Here is a 20,385-nt window from a genome sequence, read left to right as displayed (position 1 = left end):
CTGTCACCGGTCCTGGAAGATAGCTGGGTTGGAGACCGATCGATTGGGACGGTGCGGCGGTCTGGGGCGGCCGGACGGCGGCGGACGGGCGGTCGGAATTCCGGCAGGGGAGAGGTTCGGGTGTGGGAGCGGGAGAGGAGAGAGAGAATCGGGAGGGAGAGAGAAATTTTTGGGCTTAGCCCAACCGGTTCCAACCCACATATACCCAATCCAAATTTCAACACCTCAAAAATAATACCCCAATAAAAATTACCTTTTACTAGCAAAAATTTACCATTTTTACCGTCGTCATATTTTCTCCCACGAATAATCCTCAGCACTAAAAATCGACCCCGAAACCCCTCTAGGGACCAATTAAGCTATTAACTCAATGATCGAGACGGTAAAATTCTTATTATAATCAAGCTAGTAAATAAGGTAAAAATATAAGAGTCGGGATGTGACATGAAGCATATGATTACTCCTAATTCTAGTTGATTAAGGAGATATACATGCAAGCTGTGCATATCTGTTTTGCATACACGTCCAGAGTTATAGTATTTCAATTGAAGAAGGAGACAATTATCCATGCTTGGTTTGAAGGACAACACGTGCATGTGTTGCTTGCATGGGAAGGGGTTGGTTCTATTCCTTAATCATGTATACATGATACGTATGCACATCTAACAGGATAAGCCTAGAAGGCCTTTAGGTCTCCACGAAGTGATTTGCATCGCCTACACCACGTTTATCGTTGAAGACTCCTACAAGTCTTTGACATGCTTTGGGCCAATACCTGTGGCCCTAAGTAATTCTATATAAAGGAGTTCGAGCAGACACACTACACACATAACAAACAATACAACAACTCAACTCTACAAAATACAATACAATTCTTGACCTAGTCGAACCTCAGACGCTCCCCGAAGCTTTCCTTTCGTTTCCCCGTACGCTCTCCGGAGCTTTCTTTTTTTTCCTCTCCTTCCCAATTGAAGCTCTGCTCGATCCTACGTCGAGTATCGATATTGTGACGCTCAGGCAGACTACTGTAAGTCCTTGCCCAGTACGCAAGGCGAATCTGAAGAACCCTGCGATGGAGTTGGTGCTCTCTCCATCCTCAGTCGCTTGATTAGAAGCAGAAGGCTAAGCGCACCCCGCTATTACAACCACTACATTCCGCGTCCGCGCGGTGGCACGCCCGCAACAACTAAAAGAGACTTTGCATGCTCAGAATTACTGGTGTGGCCAAAACAAACTATACAATATTTTACATTTATTTTTAACTAAATACAATTAGTACAATTAAAAACTGGGATTCATGCCTTGCTACCAAGACCCGGCCACTTTACAGGCTATGTTAGCTGTTACTCTGATAGCCCATATGAATGATATGATTGCGGGTTTTGCAGGGTTATCAACTTATCATTCCATTCGAAGACTGCCACTTATAGTTGTTATACACCATGATTAGTATTCAAGCCCTCCAGAGTCCAGAAAACAACTACTCCTACCAAAATCATGTCAGGCATCTCTCTTGTGCTACTATTATTATTCTGATTAGCTTGACAAAAGATCAATGAACTTGACGCTCTGTTATAGTTCTGTAAGCATAATCGACGTATTTTTTAGGGTGGTAATACTGTAGTTGCAGATTGGTTATCATGATTGTTGAGCTTTGCACAAACTTATATTGATAGTAAATAATTTCATGTATAAGGTGAAATGTTGTGTATTGTAATGTTTGAACAAAATGACATTGCTTCTACTGTGGACTTGTCAAAACCAACCAAAATTTGGGGAAAAAATTGAAATAATATTGTATGAGTTGACAAAAAACCTGCAACATGTATCAATTGTTATGGCCATTAGGCAATGAGTGTCTTCTTCGTTTTCTTATCAAGTAGTAGCCAAGACCTCCAAAGAGAGCAAGAACAATCACACCATCAACAACTCCTACCAAGATCAACACCCATTTTTTCACATTGGACTTTCCATGACCCCCATGACTGAATCCCTTTGGAACCTTAACCATGTAACTCAACTGCCTTCCCCTTTCAACCTGTTTAACCCCAATCACCATTCCATACAGAAAGCATTCTTCAGAGTTATGTAATGCAGATGCACATTTACAATCTTCCAAGCACAAATTACCACATTCTTCTTTGCTCACATTAACTATCTTAGAATCCCCCCTTAACACACTAGTGACACTCTCCAATTCAAGCATTTCTGCCTTGCCTCTTCCACAAAACCCATCTGATGAAATTCCTTCAATGCAACCAGAAGTACCAGTACTAGTCTCATTTTTCGTTGTCAAAACTTGAATGCATGAACAAGCACTTGACGCAGTACAAATGCCATAAGGCTTACAAGCCAATGGAAGATCACATGTTGTGTTGAGTGCTTGAAAAGAGGCATCAAATTTTGCCAAGCTGGGTGAGTAAAAATAAAACCTCAAATTTCCTGTTTCATTCCCCAAAGCCAAAAACCGCAGGGGCTGTATTGTTTCCTCGGACGGATTTATCTGCGCGATTTTCTTACCTTTATCACTGTATAACTCTAATCCTTTTAGACCCAATTGAATGAAAGCAATATTTCTGTTCTTGGAAGGCTTAAATTCCCAATACGAATAGTTTTTCTTACCGGTATTCAAGTAGAGAGCAATCTTGCTGTGCTCAATTTCCATCGAGTAGTATGAACTTGAATTGCTTGGAAACGAAGTCAAGCGTGACGCTACACTAAGTCTTTGACCCCAAAGCATCACATCAGTAGGAAAATTAAAACTCTGCCATTTGATCCGATCCAAGCCATCAACTAGTACTAGATTCCCTGTCCTCAATAACTGTAACCTCTGCAACAATATAATGTAACAACAAGACTCAATTTTGAGCACGTATTATAAACCACAGTTTACATTGTTTGACATAGCTAGCTAGCTTTTACCTCCACACCTTGTCCAGAAGTCCCAGTTCTCCATCCCACCCTGTCTTTTGGACCCTTCAGCCTTAAATCTCCATCATTGGTGAGTTCAAGTACACATACATTCGATGTATAAAACTTCGAGTAGTGGCCAGAACTCCACACCTTGACATTTCCAAGAAAGACCTGAAAGGAGCATGAGTACTTCCCATTATAAGCTTCAACACTCAACGCAGCTCTGAAACTGGGTATGGTTGGATTGGTATCCATGAGAAAAGCTCTGCCAATGAATCCCATGGTGTATTCAACAGGCACTGCCAAAGTGAGGTTGTAGCCAATATGAATCTCTGGCTTGGAGGAGCCATGAGTGACGAAAAGAGTGAGAGAAATGAACAAGTAGTAGTAGAGCAGCATGAGTGGGAATAATGAAGGTGGGTTTGCAAAGCAAGCATTAAGGTTTTTGTGGCAGAAATTGATGGGAGACGACAGAGAAGGAAAAAGGTGGGCAGGAGTAGGAATGCTGGAACTTTTCGAAAAAGGGGAGGAGCTTTTATTTTGCTCTGGGTCGTTAATGTTATACAAATGTGGGATTATAGTGGGGTTACTCATTTGCACGCTGGAGTTAAGAACCTGTGAATATTCTGGCGACATGTATACAGTCTGTCCATGTGAGAGCATTTTGATACAATTACATGAATTAGTTTACGATACGGTTTAGTATATACCGTTTTAATGTGCATCTCATCACAAAATATAACGTTATATAAAAAATATCTCAAGATCAGTGTGTGATTTCTCACTCATGACTCTTTAAAACTCTAATTAATATTACTAAGATTTAAATTTGAAATCATCGTATTCAACCTTAGTAGAAACTCGAGTCATCTTCACAAGTTCCAATTCATAAGTATATTTGACCATAATTCAAAAGTCACAAGAACATTTTGTGATCTGAATCCAACGAATACTCGATATCTCTTCTTGAATGCAATAAACACCAATTTTCATAGGTATTAATATGGGTTTTATAGTATAGTGTCCCTAAATTAGTAAATCTTAATCAATGTTTGAGATTTCTCGATTAATTTCTTACCGTCATCCAAATTTCTTCTACCGACCTAGAGGTGATTTTCGATCACGTACCAACCTTAGAAGTTGTGAACCCCATTTCGGGGTCACTCGAGTGCATTCATTAGTGTGCAGCAGCCAGAAATAACGGCTTTCGGATCCTTTTCGTTTTGAGTGGCATCAATCGTGCACAGCAAAAAGCCAAAAACAATTCTGCTGACGTTGCTCTCGCGCCAGAGTGACGTCTGCAACTGCGAACCTCAACAAACTTTCCCGCCACATTCTTGGGCCGACGACCTAACCAAAATCCACGACGGCCCAATGAACGAGCCCACTAGGCCTCATTCTCGACCATCTGAATTCTAGACCCCGCCGACATATTTATGCCTGGAAGAAAGAAAGAAGAAGCAGAACCGCCAAAGCCAGTGAACCAAGAACCTCATCAATACGCAGAGTCGTCGATCAAGATTCTTCATCTGGGTTTTATTAATGGCACCAATATGCGGTGGCTCTTTCACCGTACGACTCCTCTCTCCTCAGCTTTACTTCGTCGTTCATTCTTGGAGCCTCTCTCTGCTCCCCGCCATATTTCTCCACCGGAAAAAATGATTTTCAAGAACGACAACAACAACTCTCCCGCGACTCCCGTTTTCCGCGCCGTACGTTGTTCTCTTCAATCCCTCTGTTTTCTTTGAACTTCTAGTTTCAGTTCTGTTCTTGGTTTTTGCATATAACGAGTAGCATGAAAATGTTGTACCTTATAAACTACTGTAGCATTTTTTCTGAAGTCGAGTACTGTTTGGTATTCTAGGTCTCAGCTGCTAGAGTTGGAAACATAAATTGTCTGATATTACAGGTTGGAAGTGTTCCTATTCTGAGTTTCCATCGTCAGACATTAATGGTCGGAAGCATTCCTATTCTAAGTTACTATAGTTTAGGTAATATAGTTAAGCCACTCGGGTTTGCAGTCACATCTAGTGATAAGAAGCAGTGTTTTTCATCAAGTGATGATATTCGTTTCGATGAAATGAGGTCTCAAGTTGATTCAGTGTCAGAGGATACTTGTGTGAGTTCAAATTCGAAGAGTGTAAGTGAAATGGAACATGAGGGAGGGAGTACAATGCCGGATATGAAACGCCAATTGTGTGAGTTGTCTTTGCCTACAGAATTTGGGATGAAAAGGAAGCACCGTCCTCATGCAGAAAAGCGGCATTCTGTACCAAAAAATATGAAATATGTACCTGTTACCAGAGATCCAGGTGTATCTAAGCGTTTGTGTCATTATGAACCATTTGATATATGCTTGGGTGGGAGGAATTCTGCTCTTCAAGCTTCTTTTCGTGAAAGAATGATGGAGGCAGAGGACATGCTAGAATTTGCAAATCCAGAAAAAATTGTGGAATGTACTGATCCAATAGTACTGAGGCCGGGGATGGTCTTATTGAAAAATTATGTGAGCCTCAGTGAACAGGTATTCATTCTTTCACTTCTAAATATGAGTTTAGTGATTCAAGACAGGAGCAGTAGCCTAGCAGGATAGCTTTATATAGACACGGTGATTGGCGTTTGTTCAATAATATAGACTCTAGTATTAGTGAGTCCTAAGTTGAACATCAAAGTAATTGCTCTGATAACTATCCTGAGATAAGTATGTGATGTGATTTTGAGCTGCAACTCCCTAGTCTCGCTACTATATGGGTTATTAGTTATTACGTGTCTGTTCCTTAGAGATCCATTTTGAATTCCTTGCCAGCTTTGTTTTTTTCAGAACTTGTGACTGCCTAAATTTATAGGTTGATATTGTAAAGACATGTCGGGAGCTTGGTTTAGGCCCTGGGGGGTTTTATCAACCTGTTTTCCAGAATGGAGCAAAACTTTGTCTGCAGATGATGTGCCTGGGCCTGAATTGGGATCCTGAGACTAGGAAATATGAAGATATACGACCACTAGATGGCACTCGGTCTCCTGGTATCCCCAATGAATTTAGTTTGTTGGTTGAGAGAGCAATTCAAGAGGCACATGCCCATCTCAAAGATAAAATCAGATGTCGCATTGTAGAAAAAGTACTCCCTTCAATGACTCCAAACATATGCATCACCAACTTTTATAATACTAGGGGGAGGCTTGGTCTTCATCAGGTATTTTCTCAACTAAAATACACCCTAAAAAACCATTTTTTGATGAGAGTGAACAATCCTAAACTTACATGAAAGAGCATAGATATACATTAGGTTTACATTCATGAAATTTGTAAAACAGAAACTGAGAAAACGATCCAACAGAAAATATACCTGTCAAATAGTAGTTCATGATTTGATTGGTTATTTGGAGCAATTGTTAATAACTTATTGATATCTTTTATGCTGATTTGCAAGAGTGAAATTTTCTTCGAAGCAGTTGTTATTGCAAGAGTTTCTCTATGTGCTCAGATGAAGTTTTGATTTTCAGGACCGTGATGAAAGCAAAGAGTCTCTCCGAGAAGGATTACCTGTCGTCTCAATTTCTATAGGTGATTCTGCAGATTTTCTCTATGGGGATCAGAGAGATATTGAAAAGGCAGAGAGTATTATTTTGGAATCAGGAGATGTCTTAATATTCGGTGGTCATTCAAGACATATATTTCATGGTGTAACATCCATCGTACCAAACTCAGCTCCAAAAAAATTGCTGGAAGAAACTATGCTTCGTCCTGGCCGTCTGAATCTTACCTTCAGACAGTTTTAGCGACCCTTCATATGTAACCACAGGTTTGGCATCTGTACTACTTGTATGCAGAACTTTATATTTCATTATCTAATGTCATAGTCTAGTGGGTGGAGTAATGCAATTTTAATATTTGTAGCAGCTGATAGCCTCTCAAGTTTTCTTAATCTTCTTTAAGGCACAAGCTATGCTAATGATGAATTACTAATTGAGTTCGACTTTGAGATTTACGTTGTGACTGCAACTTGTTTCATTCATTCAGCATAAAATAATTTCTGCTCTAATTTTGTTCACCTTTTGTATGCTCTCGAGCATCTCTGTGACTTTGTGAATTACGCTGCGATTGTAACATGTTTCATTCACTCATATCAAATTAAAGGTCTCGATCATTCACGTAACATCTTCCTAAGTTTGTTTTATCTTCATTCTTTGCATCCAAATATTGATGGTCTGCTTCTTAACTTCTTTATCAGGTATATCATTGGTTTCTCGTTTTTGTATATTATGTTTAATCTGTTTGGCTGTTTAGCTAGAAGGTTCTTTAAGTGGTGCACCTGTTTGATTGGTTTTGTTGTGAGCTTCATATTCTATTCGAACACGAAGTTTGCATCAGTATTGTCCTGTTAGCTTAATAGCTGAAGTCTGAGTTTAGTGATACTGATACATTCACCCCTTCTACTTGGATGTGTATATAATATAACATACACTTTGCTTTGTATAATCTTAAACACGTACACTTTGCTTTGTATAATCTTAAACAAGTCAGAAACCCGGATCGTCTAGGGAACTTGTAAATTAAAAAATCAAACCACTTATGCAAGGAATCTAATTGGAGTTGTCAGGATAAGATACATACCTAAAAACAATATGGAGTATGATCTGACATAGTTCCCTTGTCTTCTGTCGACTTCCCTGAGCATCAATTATGCTCCATAATCCAGTACGTTCAGTATGCTGACTGGATATCGATTGTCATTTCCTGCATTGGTGAAAGCTTATGAGCTGATGAGTTTATCTTCTAACGTGCATATCTATCTTTTGCTATCATCATATAATATGAATATGAGGAAAATGAACGGCAATCTAAACCATCTCGTTTACGTTAGCTGCTGACTATCGTTAGTTGTCATTGCTTGCATTGGTGAATCACATTTTTTTTTTTAGTTTTTTGTTTTTTTGTTTTGTTTTTGTATTTCATTGGTGAATCACTTTGAACAGATGGTTTTTTCACTTACAATCAAATTAAATTCTTGTTGATTATGATTAGTTTGAGATGGTTTTGATGAACACTTACCTTTTTCTTCGATTATATGTTATTTGGGGATGGCTGTCGTCTTAGTATGATGTCTATGGTTGGCTGTAGTATCGTTCTAACTTAAATATAAAGTAGTTTTGCATCAATGATAGAGATGTGGAAATCCTACGCAGGAAGAGATGTCAGATGTGGAAATCCTACGCAGGAAACACGCCAAGGTGCCATCTGATTAACATGAAATCCATTTTGTTTGCGATGATGACTTCTGTGTTAATTTAACAGTTTCGATTGTTGTTGGTCATTCTGATATATTATCATTACCTAATTGAAGTATTATAGTAGTATGAGTGCATTCGTTAATTATTGCTTTCTTTGCTTCACCATAGCCACAACTTAGAAGTTGCTTGATTAATCTGTTGATTGTTTATAGTTCTTAATCAGTTTATGGCTCATAATCTATCCCAGCAAAATTGAATTTAGTTCTTGTCTACCCGGAAATCCCATACCTACTTGCCCCCCACCTCATTTGTCATTCTCGAAAGATTTTCAATGTGTCATCACTTTAGATAAACAGTGCAGTAATCAGTATCTCAATCTTCCCCAAATTTTCAACCAGGTTCATTTGGCTGATGTTACTAACCTTGATCAAGAGTGTGTCATCACTCCATTATGGCATTAGATAATCAGGCAGTGCCTGATGTATCTCCTTTCCCCAAATTTTCAACCAGGTTCATTTGGCAGAATTGGCTGATGTTACTAACCTTGATCAAGCTTCAATTATTGGAAAGCACTTTCGGATTAGTCCCAAAATGTATAAGCCGGTGGAGACCAACATGTCCGCATTAAGTTCAACAAACTCGTATTATTGGAGCAAAGTGCTTTGTAAGATAAAATGTGACTTGGTTGATGGCTGATTAAGGTTGTTTGGTTGGGACTTGGGAGCTATTGTTAGTCTAAAATTGCAGACTTATATGGCTTTCTTGGGTGGATGTCATGGAAATACGACTATAATGGGTGTTGTGAATTGTGATGAAAGATTATTTGTTGAAATTGAATCTCATACCCATCAAATTTATTAAGGCACGTGAAAGTTTGCACTGAGTCCTTGGAAATGGAACATCTCAGAGTATGAGCTTTGTGCTAGTTATAGTCTTATCGAGTCCTTGAAAAGATAGACATGATAGACACTTGGACCTTACAATGTTTATATCTCAAGTCTTAATGTAGCACTAAAGCATGACACCTTTTTCATTCACATTCATTCTTGTTTGATACTTCCTAAAGATTCTTAATTCTGAATGAGACGTTCCCCATATTACACTTCGTCATTTACCTTACGCAAGAAGTATCGGTTTGGAATTTGGGGAGATTTGGAATTGAATTAAATGTTTACCCCTGGAAAGAAAGCAACGATCATAATGATAACAATGACCAATATACGAGGGATTACATCAACTTTTTGATCATATTTTTTAATTTTTGTCATTCAGTTTATAGGTCCTAATATGTAAATCTATTATGCAAAATTTCATCTAAATTGATGATTGTTAAGATACTTAAAACTGCGATTTAAAATTATGAGCATGAACAGTTCATGTTTGGTAGATTTGATCTATCTATTGATTTAAGCTAGTTCGAAGCTTTAACGATCACCAATTTGGTTGAAAATTTACAGAAATGATCTACTCATATATATCCAGAGGTTGAACGGCGGAGATATGAAAATGTGATAAAAAAGTTAGGCTAATAATCAATCCCTCATATAAGTTACAATAAGGGATCCCTTAGTTTAAGGGCATTATCATATGCATTTTAGGGATGGCAGTATGATAACTACTGAATATTACATATATTGGATGTGTTGATTCCACTTTCTATGTGAGTTAGGGAAATTTCTGTTTTGTGATTCAAATTTAGTAAGAAGCTAGGTCGATCATCACAGTATTTTCAATTTCTACGAAATCTACATTGAGAGCCGCAAACATCTATAATGGAGATGTCAAATGAGAATTGAATTGAATGACAAAATACTTGCATGTGTGGAACCTGCGATAGATTGAGCTCCAAACATTCACAAGTCCCTTATTGATAGATTGTTAAGTACGTACTGGGGACTTGCGAGACCCATATTGGTAAAAGTGTCAGTCCAAAAAGTCTAAGTCATCACGAGACCCTATTGTTGGTGCATGCCTCCAGGCTTACGAGGTGTATAACTTTGAGCCAGAGGGGTCTTACACCTCTCATGTGTAAAACCAGCTTAGTTGTGTTTCTACAGGTCACAGATGATTCATAAAGTTCATGGGTTGGTGGGTTGCCTCCTCACAATCCAAATGCCATTGTCCAAAAAGAAAAAAAATAAGATGTCAAACTAAATATGTCATAGAGAAGGACGACAAGCATTATATTAGATAAAATCTAAAAATTACTTTGGACATTGTAAAAACATTGAAAAACAACTATTAAGCTAGCATAACAATAAGATGCATATATAGATGCACCGAAAATGAAGCAACAAAGTATTTCAAAATGCACAAACGCATTAAGAATGGTTATCCGGCCAATAGTTGGTTATGTTTTGCTCCATCCGTGATGGGTTCATTTAGCAAAGATTCGTAAAAAGATTTGCACTGAACAAATCATAAATTTTGTTGACATTTTTTCTCAAGATAAATGTAAGGGTAATACTTTGATTTTTCCTTTTGATTTCTGTCAAATTTATATTTGACATACGACATATATGGTGACGTTGACTTGCTAAACTAAAATTTATCTCCAATTAACCAATATGTCAAATTGTTTCAATCTCTTGGTGAATGGTGACTTGACACTGATAATATAGGTGTTAAATTTGACGGATAGAGGAAATGTCTTTTGTCATGTCAAAAGTAGTTGTTAAGCTTACCATGTGGTAAGAAACGTCTACATCGAAGATGCTCAAAGAGTGAATGTCTTGCATATCTAAAGAAAAACAACTAGTTGAAGGTCATTATAGTCATGGGTTCGGCTACTATATACATTTGTATGGAATACATTAAGTCGTGAGTTGTCCGATTGTTTAAAAATTCAAAATTTAAGACGATCGGATGGTTCATGACTTGATGTATACTATACACATGTATAGTAAAAAAGTCCATAGTGAAGACCATTAGGTGACCCTTTCACGAGTTTAGTAGATACGTCTTTGAAATATCCTAAGTTATTACAAGAATATTTAACCACATATGCTTTACGCTATTTTGCTCTTATCTGACAGCATAAGTTATTCGAATGAAGAGAAATTTGCATCTGTGAATTGTGATTCAAATTATTTTTTCATTACACACCCAAATCCAGGATTAATTATTTAACAACACACTATGCTACTTTTTTGGATTACCAAAAACTACTTTTATGGAGTGTAAGCTGTCCCTAGTAAGCTGCATGCATATGTTTGTATGTGTAGCGTCTTCTCAAAGTAGAAAAAAAATCTTGAAATTTATGATATTTGAACGTTAAATAGCACATTCAATTTGTATATATATAGCTGGGGGATCGGATTAGAATCTGATTCAGCACCTCCACGTACACCAACCAGCTATTATCAATTTATCATTCATTTCATTATAACGAAAAAGGAAAAACAACTCATAATAGGAATCTGCAGCATTACAGAGGCCAGATTCATTTTTACCTCATTGTTGGCCTTTCCTTCTAGACCACCGGTGAGTAATTTCTCTTTTTTGACCTGCTTATTACCAAAACCAAACCCTCCTCGTCCTATATAAACCCCCTCCATCTTCTTCTTCTCCAATAATAATATTCTCCTCCTTATCACATATATATTGTTTTGTACTCACTCTGACCCGAAAACCAAACCACCCAACAGTCGCCTGCATTTTCGGAAGAGCAGAAAAGCTTTGAGAAAAAAAAAATGCAGGGATTTATAGGGAGAAGGTTAATATCGGGAACGAGACAATTATCTAATCTCCGACCATCCTCGCAACGCTGTTGTTTCTCTCAGGTGGCTCAGAGAGAGGAGGCCAACAATGGCGTCCATATTCCCAAACTGCCCCCTTTCGACTACTCTCCTCCGCCGTACACCGGTCCCTCCACAGAGGAGATCTTGGCTCAGAGGAAAGAGTACCTCAGCCCCTCCATGTTCTACTTCTACAACAAACCCGTAAGGATCATCCATTCCCATTTGATTTTCTAACTTATATACGTGATCTAGCTAGGCTTGTCATCTTTACGTGTTTGGAATATGATAAACGAGGGCAATACATGAAGTGAAAGTTTGGTTGTTTTGGAGATATATAACTAAAACCTTGTTTCATGTTTGTGGTTGGCAGCTGAATATTGTCGACGGGAAGATGCAGTATCTGTTCGATGAGAATGGTCGGAGGTATTTGGACGGTTTCGGAGGGATAGCTACGGTGAGTTGCGGCCACTGCCACCCTGATGTGGTGGAGGCCATAGTCAACCAAACCAAGAAAATCCAACACTCGACGATTCTTTACCTGAATCATGCAATCGGCGATTTCGCTCAGGCACTGGCTTCCAAGTTGCCCGCCAATCTCAAGGTTTGTGTCTCCTTCTGCCTAATATTTTAGGTCATTTTGTGTTTTTTCCTTGATTTATTTGACGGTCCACGTTTTTTTGTAATTAAAGTAAAAATGATTCTGGAAGAGAATTGTCATTATCATGAAGAAGAGTGTGAGTGGTGTTATCTTTTGTTGTTAAGGGTCATGTTTCACACCCATGACTCCGTTGACGTCGGTGTGTTCATGATTGATAAGTTGTTTTTGGCAATTATCGAAAAACCAAGAGTCATTTCCCTATTTGGTATTTTCATGAAAGATTTTTGTCAAGTTCATTCAAAGATAATATGTGACATGTTATGTGTCGTGTAAGTAATTCTTGCAGTAAAAATGTAGAGCATATATTATGTAAACTGTATAATTTAAACTGCATATTTCAGTTGTTTCATTTTGATATTTGTTTCTTTGTGGTTGGTGACTGATTTGTGTTGGGTGGAAATGTGATGTAGGTAGTGTTCTTCACTAATTCAGGGACGGAAGCAAACGAGTTGGCGATGTTGATAGCGAGGTTGTACACAGGCTGCCATGACATAATCTCTTTGAGAAACGCATATCATGGCAACGCTTCTGGCACTATGGGCGCCACTGCCCAAGCCAGTTGGAAATTTAACGTCATTCAGGTACTTCCTCACCATATCCCGTTCTTCTAAATCATCTACTTCCATAGTTCCACACTCGATCCATTGTTTTGCAAATTTGCAATGAGGTGGTGCATCAGAAATTCTTTAACCTTATAATTAACTTTAACTTTCATTATCGACGGAAAAAAAAACATAGTTACTCTCTTCGATTCACTTATCCGGCGGTAGAAAACACTTACCTCTACACTTGAGCTTGTGGAATTATCAAAATTAGAATGGCCAACAGGATATTGACGCCACCTAACGATTTGGATTAGATTCAGATTAAATGAACCAAACTTCCATGATGCTGGAAACGAACCCACCATATGTTCATAGAAAGAAATAATTGAAGCACCACTATGTGACTATGATGATAAGGATCGATGTCCAAATCAGTGCTTATAGTAACATTTCCTTATGTTGTTCTTTTGGGTTGGATTATGGGTCCTTCTTTGTTAGTTTTCTTTACTCTTAGTCGAGTATAGAATAGAATGCATATTAGGATAAAAATATGATAGTGAGATGTGGACTGCCCATATGGAAACCATTTTGCATATTACATTTAGGAATGACAACGTGATAAACGATTTAAGCTCTTGGTTAATTATGGCCGGTTATATCAGCCTCATAATTAAGACTTTTGTGTTGTGAGTCCGACCCAAGTTCATTATCTTCTAAAGTAATATGCATGATGTCCTCTACATTTTTATAATATAAACTTAATCACTCGTTAAACTCGGAACACAATATTGTGAATGTACCATTTAGTTTTACAACACAAACTTAATCACTCATTAAGTCATTAAACTCGGAACACAATATTGTAACATAACGTGTTTCTTATTCAATCTTTATTAATTTTATAATCACTACATAATCATCCTTGAAAAATGTTGAACTTGTCCACGAGGTTTGTATATGAGAGAGAAGTTCTTTATCTACATAAATCTGAACTTGTAACGGACTGTATGAAACCAAGTACTAAGTTGTTGACATTTGCAATATTGATTTGATCAACAGAGTGGAGTTCATCATGCTATGAATCCGGACCCATACAGAGGTGTGTTTGGTTCAGATGGTGAGAAGTATGCCAAAGATGTCCAAGATCTCATCGACTTTGGAACCTCTGGCCATGTTGCTGGCTTTATATCTGAAGCCATACAGGTATATCATCTCCCATTACCTCATAATTATATACTAAATGTCTTGCTGCTTTACTCATCTTGTTTGTACATGTCACAGGGAGTGGGAGGAATTGTAGAATTGGCCCCGGGTTTCTTGCCAGCAGTTTATAACAGTGTAAAGAAAGCAGGAGGCCTATTCATCGCCGATGAGGTCCAGTCTGGTTTTGCTCGCACAGGAAGCAACTTCTGGGGGTTTGAGGGTCATGGTGTTGTACCTGACATTGTGACAATGGCCAAGGTTAACTCAAATCTTATTCTATGAATATAGCTATTTTGCTGATTTGGGTTGTATTAGAATCTAGAAATTAGAAGCCATGGTTTGTGTTATAAATTGTTTCTAATTCGCTGGCATCTACAGGGCATTGGAAATGGCACTCCCCTTGGTGCAGTAGTAACCACTCCTGAGGTTGCAGAGGTATTGACTCGCCGCAATTACTTTAACACCTTCGGTGGCAATCCTGTATGCACGGCTGCAGGACTGGCTGTTCTGAAAGTGATTGAGAAAGAAGGACTTCAAGAAAATGCATTTGTTGTGGGCTCATATCTGAAAGAAAGACTCAATGCCTTGAAAGATAAATATGAACGTAAACTCTCTTGCTCTTTTTTGTTTATACATTTAAGCACTCTATTGCATTATAGTGCTGTTTGTCTCAGTTAATCTTGATGGCTGTTTATGCAGTTATCGGAGATGTGAGGGGAAAAGGATTAATGCTAGGAGTTGAGCTTGTGACTGATCGTCAACTGAAGACACCAGCCAAGGCTGAAACTATACATGTGATGGACAAAATGAAAGGTTTGTGTCAATCTCTTAATTCATGATATTACATTGCTTGTCTTCGATATTACATGATCTGCAACTTCATTTTTACCTTGCTTTTCTTTTACCATTAGATTTGGGAGTCTTGATCGGCAAAGGGGGATCCTATGGAAATGTTTTCAGAATCACACCTCCCTTGTGCTTCACTAAGGAAGATGCAGGTATACTTTCTTCACTAGCATCTTAAAAATTCAAGCATACTAGGGATTGTGAAATGGCAGTCCAAAATTTCTAGAACCAATTGTGATGTATATATATCTCTGGTTGCAGATTTTCTTGTGGATGCAATGGACTACACAATGTCTAAAGTTTGAAGCGTCCTGGATGATGTTGTAGATATAGTTCATTGATGAATCATTCTCAACTCGGTCTAAGCACCATTGTACTGTTTATCTTGTGACAAAATAATCAATATATGTAGGTTTGAGCTTCAATAATTCTCTGTGATCATGAACAACGAAGAGCCAACAACTCGTTGTCTCTCACTCAATTATTGATACCTGGTTTTTACTTTGTTTTATTCCTATCATTTCATATATATGGGGTTCTCTTTACTTTGGTCTATGTCATAATTCTGATTATTTTGCTTTCTGTGACCACTTTTGAAGTTTTTCAATTTTGTTCATTTCATTCTATCTACATATAAATATGACGTAAAACATTTAGTTAACGCGCGTTGTCGGCACTGCTTGGTGCAATTCTTGTTAGTCAAAACCAAGGTAAACCATTGGAGTTATCAACCCTTTTGAATCCAAGTACAAGAAGACAGACATCATATCTGATCTTGGATATCTGCACCTCCAATCCATTTCCTAATACTTTTGTTGTCAACAAGGAGCAGATGGCTGATTATAAAAAAAGTTAACTTCCTTGAGACAATTTGCAGTACAACCATGGCATTGAATTCTTTAGTTAAGCTTAGCTCTCTGGCTTCACCAAGAAAAGATATCCTCAAATAGTACGATGGTCTTCACCTGTCACACTCTAACAGAGTCCTATGCAGTCGTGCTAGTATCCAACGAAGGCTTTCTTCAGCTGATAACCATCTTAGTTGTTGCATTACTCGTATTCATGCAACATTAACAGAACCAGAACGAAAGAAGAATCCTTTCATGGGAATTTCCTCTTTTCAAAGTCGGGGTTCTGTCAATCCAAACTTGCTACGATCATATTCATTTGATCCAGACTCGAGTAACCATATGAACATTGTGGAGAATGACCTGAATGAGGTGGAGAGCTCTCGGGAGAGTAGTGAAGGGGAGGAACTAAAGAGAACCAGTTGGGTGGAGTGTCTTGTGGAACTCGGCAGAAACTACTGGAAGAATATTTGGCAAAAAAAGGCTGTTTCGGGTTCACACAACTGTTATGATGAGGAAAGGAGATGCAGATCATATGATCCTGATTTTTCTCGAGATTTTTGGTTAAAGTACCATGGTCAGATACTCAGATACCAAATCATTTTCTCGGCTAGCCTTCTTGTGCAACTTGGCTTATATCATACCAGAGATGAAGGTATGTTCTTGTTAATGACCATACAGTCTAGAACATGATTTACATTCAAAATATTGTCATATACCTAACCAAACCTGGTCATGGTTAATGCGCAGGCCACGGATTTGAAGAGATACTATGGCCTACAATTTGTAACATCTTCAATAGATAAGCAAGCGCAGGCAGATCACATTGTGACAATCAAACCAAAACTTGATCAGGATTCTACTGCAGTGAAATCTATGGCCTCAGCTGAAGCTAATCTCCGCTCGCTAAGAAAATCACAGCAGGATGCAGGAGAGAATTCATGCAGAAATGGAGGGAGCTCACCCCAAAATCACAAGTCTGATAAATATGAAAACATATCAACATCAAAGCAAGGAGCAGAAAAGGACTTTCAGTCACTGCACTTACCTTGTGAGTGGTTTGTTTGTGATGATCCCACTACTTATACTCGTTTTTGTGTGATTCAGGTAAGTATTATTAGCGGTTCATCCCCCACTTTCTGTTAAGCCACTGAACTCTACCATTATTAATCTTCCAAGTTTCTAAATAAAGGTGTTGAGATCAGCTTACTTGTGATACACATCTCCTCTCAATCCTTCTGTCATTGACATGTGTGCATATATAAATGTGTAGATCCAGATTTATAGGCAGAATGTAAGGAACTGCTGGTAGATAGGATGTTGTGGTTCTTAGCTTGTTTCCTTCTCTTCTATATGTACCTACCTCTGTAAGCTACAACACAGTTAGTGAAATATATTCATCTTCTCCATTTAAATCTTCTTTAAAAGGGATGCTATTTGTGTTTCTTGACTTGCAGGGTATAGACTCCCTTGCATCGTGGCAGGCATATTTCTTATTTGAACCCATGGAATTTGAGGTAGGCATGGATAAGATATTAAGATACAAAGCCTCCAGTGCGAGGAAGATAAATGAGAAACTAAACCTAACTGATATCCTTATGCAGGGGACTACTGTACTTGCTCACCGAGGAATTTATGAACTGGCAAAGAAACTTTATGAGCATTTCATTCCTGAAATAATCGACCATTTGATAAGACATGGTGAGCAAGCGAAGCTTCAATTTACTGGCCATTGTCTTGGAGGAAGCCTCTCTGTTATACTCCAGTTGATGCTACTGACTAGGAAGGTCGTCAGTCCCTCAAATCTTCTGCCTGTCGTCACATTTGGCTCCCCATATGTGTTCTGTGGAGGCCAGAAAATATTTGAGCAACTAAGATTGGATGAGTGCAATCACATCCGTTCTGTTATGCTGCACAGAGATATTGTCCCTAGATCTTTCTCCTCCAAAATTTCTGATCATGTCACAGCAATTCTCAAGAGTTTACATGGTCCATTAGAGTCACACCCTTGTCTAACAAAGAATGTAAGTATCAAACTGCACAACAATTTCATAAAATCTTCCACAATTTTATGTGGTTATCTAACTTATGTGTGGACTTAATCATATGCAGAAGATATTGTACTCTCCCATGGGTAAACTGTTTATTGTCCAACCTGATGAAATGTCATCTCCTCCACACCCTCTACTCCCGTTAGGTAGCGCTCTCTACGCTTTGAACAGTACCCGAGATGGATTCTCCTTGAGTGTATTGATGGACTTTTTGAATTCCCCACATCCACTAGAAACACCAAGTGATCCTACAGCATATGGTTCAGAAGGTACAATTATAAGGGATCATGACTCGAGCAACTATCTGAAGGCCATGAATGGGATTGTAAGGCTAAACACCAGAATTCTCCGGACAGCAAGGAAGAGGAGTAATATCTTGTGGCCGCTGCTTAATTCACCACCACCAAGCTCATGGAACCATGAAGATGAAAGCGACATAGAGAGCTAGCTAGTTTCTACCAGTTGGTATCCTCATTGTTGGCAACTCTCATTCTCTTCTAACCATATAGCTAGGACAAGTTTCATGTGAAAATATAAACTTTAGCAATATAGATAAGCGTGGAACAAATCTATTACATATCAACAAATGTAGCATCATTAACAACGTCGCAGTAACAATTTCAAGAACTTTCACAATAACTCAAGAAAACAATGAGCATGCTTGACATACTTATTGGAATTTTTGATGTGATATTTCAAAATACAAAAATTATTTGTTGAGTTTAGTTGTAGTCAATTAATTGGTGTTTTGATTTCCAACATAACCTTCATTCCATATATACATCCGTTACAATTGTAACACATATTAACTCTTTCTTGTCTGTTACAAAGACCAAAGTTATGATTATTCATACTCATTAACACATTTTAATTCGACCAAAATTTCTTACAATACTTAGCACTCAAACAATTTCAAAACACACATAAATTCTGTGGTTTTACTTTCTGTTCTAAACATACAAGTCAATGAAGTCATCAAAGTAATTTATTTCAATATCTCTAAAATATGCAATTTTTGTTCTAGCTAGATGATGAATATAATTTTTTTGGCGTAGATGTATAAAGATCGAGATGGAATATTTTGATGGTGAATTAGACGAGTGATGATTGATGCAGTAGCTAGATTAATTATCAATCCCAGAATGTGTTCGAATATAATGTGATAAACTGAAAGTCTAGAGCGTATGCCGTAACAATAGATGAATGACACTAACTTCGGTGGATACATGAATTATTGATTTGGTAGCCAAACATTTCAGGTCTCTTTCGCATGATGAATATATATACACACAATTTTCGTTTCCATACCTCTATGTGCCGGTAGCAATCATATCCGAACTAAAAACATGCATCTTATTATGACTATAGAACAATCATACATTCATTATTAGAAGCATCCAGCGTGCAACAAAAAGAAGTACTGAAAAATGAATCTTAAACGAACTAGCTAGCAGCTCATAGCACCAGCAGATTTGTTAGCAAGGATTGATAAACCACCACTTACAGTTTAAACCAGCATCATGAATTCTTCAAAGAACTAATGATCATGTCGTGCGAACATCGAAGAGTACATTGGGGAGGGCCTGCTGCTGCCTGCAGAAACATCCCTTGTATTATGCAGAAAAATCAAGCCAGAAACTTGGATGGTGGATGAAACAACAGAAACCAAGTCAGTGATTAGGATAGCGAAATCCCGATACAGGTGTATGGTCTTTCGAAAAACTACACACACCAGTATCGACATTGCATCCTGAAATCTAGCCATCTCTGGTGCTGCTGGTCTGAGCTAGCTAGATTTCAGCTTCCTCTCTTGTCATGTGGACTACTGATTTTGTAATGCTGATTAGTACAAGACCAAGCAAATATGAGTAGAAGGTCTAATTACTGAGATACCCTTTTCTTTAATTGAAATGAGATCCAACATTTTCTGTACTGGAGCATAATCCTCAGCTCCCACCCTCTTTTGCAACTTGCATTAAACTTTGGGAAGCTTTTTTAGTGAGAACCCTTAAGTTGATGACTTGATGAGGACTTTTCGATTTATGGTTTAAAAGACCCAATTTTCGATCACATTTTGACATCTCATCCGTTCAGTTTTTAGGTTTATATGAGTAGATTATTTATACAAATTTTCACCCAAATTGGTGTTCGTTAAGATAACAAATTAGATCAAATTAATGGACGAACCAAATCTGTCAAATATGAACCGTTCAAGTTCATAATTGATAAATTATACTTATGAATACCTTAGCAATTTTCAATATAGCTGAAAATTTGAAAAAATGATCTCCTCATAAATATCTATAAACTGAACGGTCAAGATGTGGATATAACCTCGAAAAATGGGATAAG

General features: G+C 38.0%; 3 protein-coding genes and 1 pseudogene across 4 annotated transcripts; 3 read left to right on the top strand and 1 right to left on the bottom strand.

Annotated features, from left to right (window-relative positions):
- Positions 1–1,828: 1,828 nt before the first annotated feature.
- LOC101304311 (PAN domain-containing protein At5g03700-like) lies at positions 1,829–3,549 on the bottom strand. Its single transcript, XM_004305051.1, has 2 exons — positions 2,923–3,549; positions 1,829–2,830 (listed from the first exon to the last, which is right to left on the bottom strand). The coding sequence occupies exons 1-2, from the start codon at positions 3,547–3,549 to the stop codon at positions 1,829–1,831; spliced, it is 1,629 nt and encodes a 542-aa protein (XP_004305099.1).
- Positions 3,550–4,864: 1,315 nt separating this feature from the next.
- LOC101304023 lies at positions 4,865–6,690 on the top strand. The gene is made up of 3 exons (XM_004305050.1): positions 4,865–5,437; positions 5,760–6,104; positions 6,415–6,690. The coding sequence occupies exons 1-3, from the start codon at positions 4,865–4,867 to the stop codon at positions 6,688–6,690; spliced, it is 1,194 nt and encodes a 397-aa protein (XP_004305098.1).
- A 5,054-nt stretch (positions 6,691–11,744) lies between these two features.
- On the top strand, positions 11,745–15,679 carry LOC101308190 (alanine--glyoxylate aminotransferase 2 homolog 2, mitochondrial-like). The gene is made up of 9 exons (XM_004302499.1): positions 11,745–12,083; positions 12,253–12,483; positions 12,951–13,121; positions 14,145–14,288; positions 14,367–14,546; positions 14,667–14,892; positions 14,988–15,101; positions 15,200–15,286; positions 15,396–15,679. Exons 1-9 carry the CDS (start codon positions 11,835–11,837, stop codon positions 15,437–15,439), a joined length of 1,446 nt encoding a protein of 481 aa, XP_004302547.1. The 5' UTR covers positions 11,745–11,834; the 3' UTR covers positions 15,440–15,679.
- A 645-nt stretch (positions 15,680–16,324) lies between these two features.
- LOC101303729 lies at positions 16,325–19,181 on the top strand (annotated as a pseudogene). The gene is made up of 6 exons (XR_185097.1): positions 16,325–16,475; positions 16,529–16,637; positions 16,733–17,089; positions 17,440–17,499; positions 17,587–18,006; positions 18,095–19,181. The product of XR_185097.1 is annotated as an uncharacterized LOC101303729 (transcript).
- Positions 19,182–20,385: the final 1,204 nt, after the last annotated feature.

Source organism: Fragaria vesca, linkage group LG6 (assembly GCF_000184155.1).
Source record: "Fragaria vesca subsp. vesca linkage group LG6, FraVesHawaii_1.0, whole genome shotgun sequence".
Lineage (NCBI taxonomy): Eukaryota > Viridiplantae > Streptophyta > Magnoliopsida > Rosales > Rosaceae > Fragaria > Fragaria vesca.
This window is presented reverse-complemented; position numbering and strand designations above follow the sequence as displayed.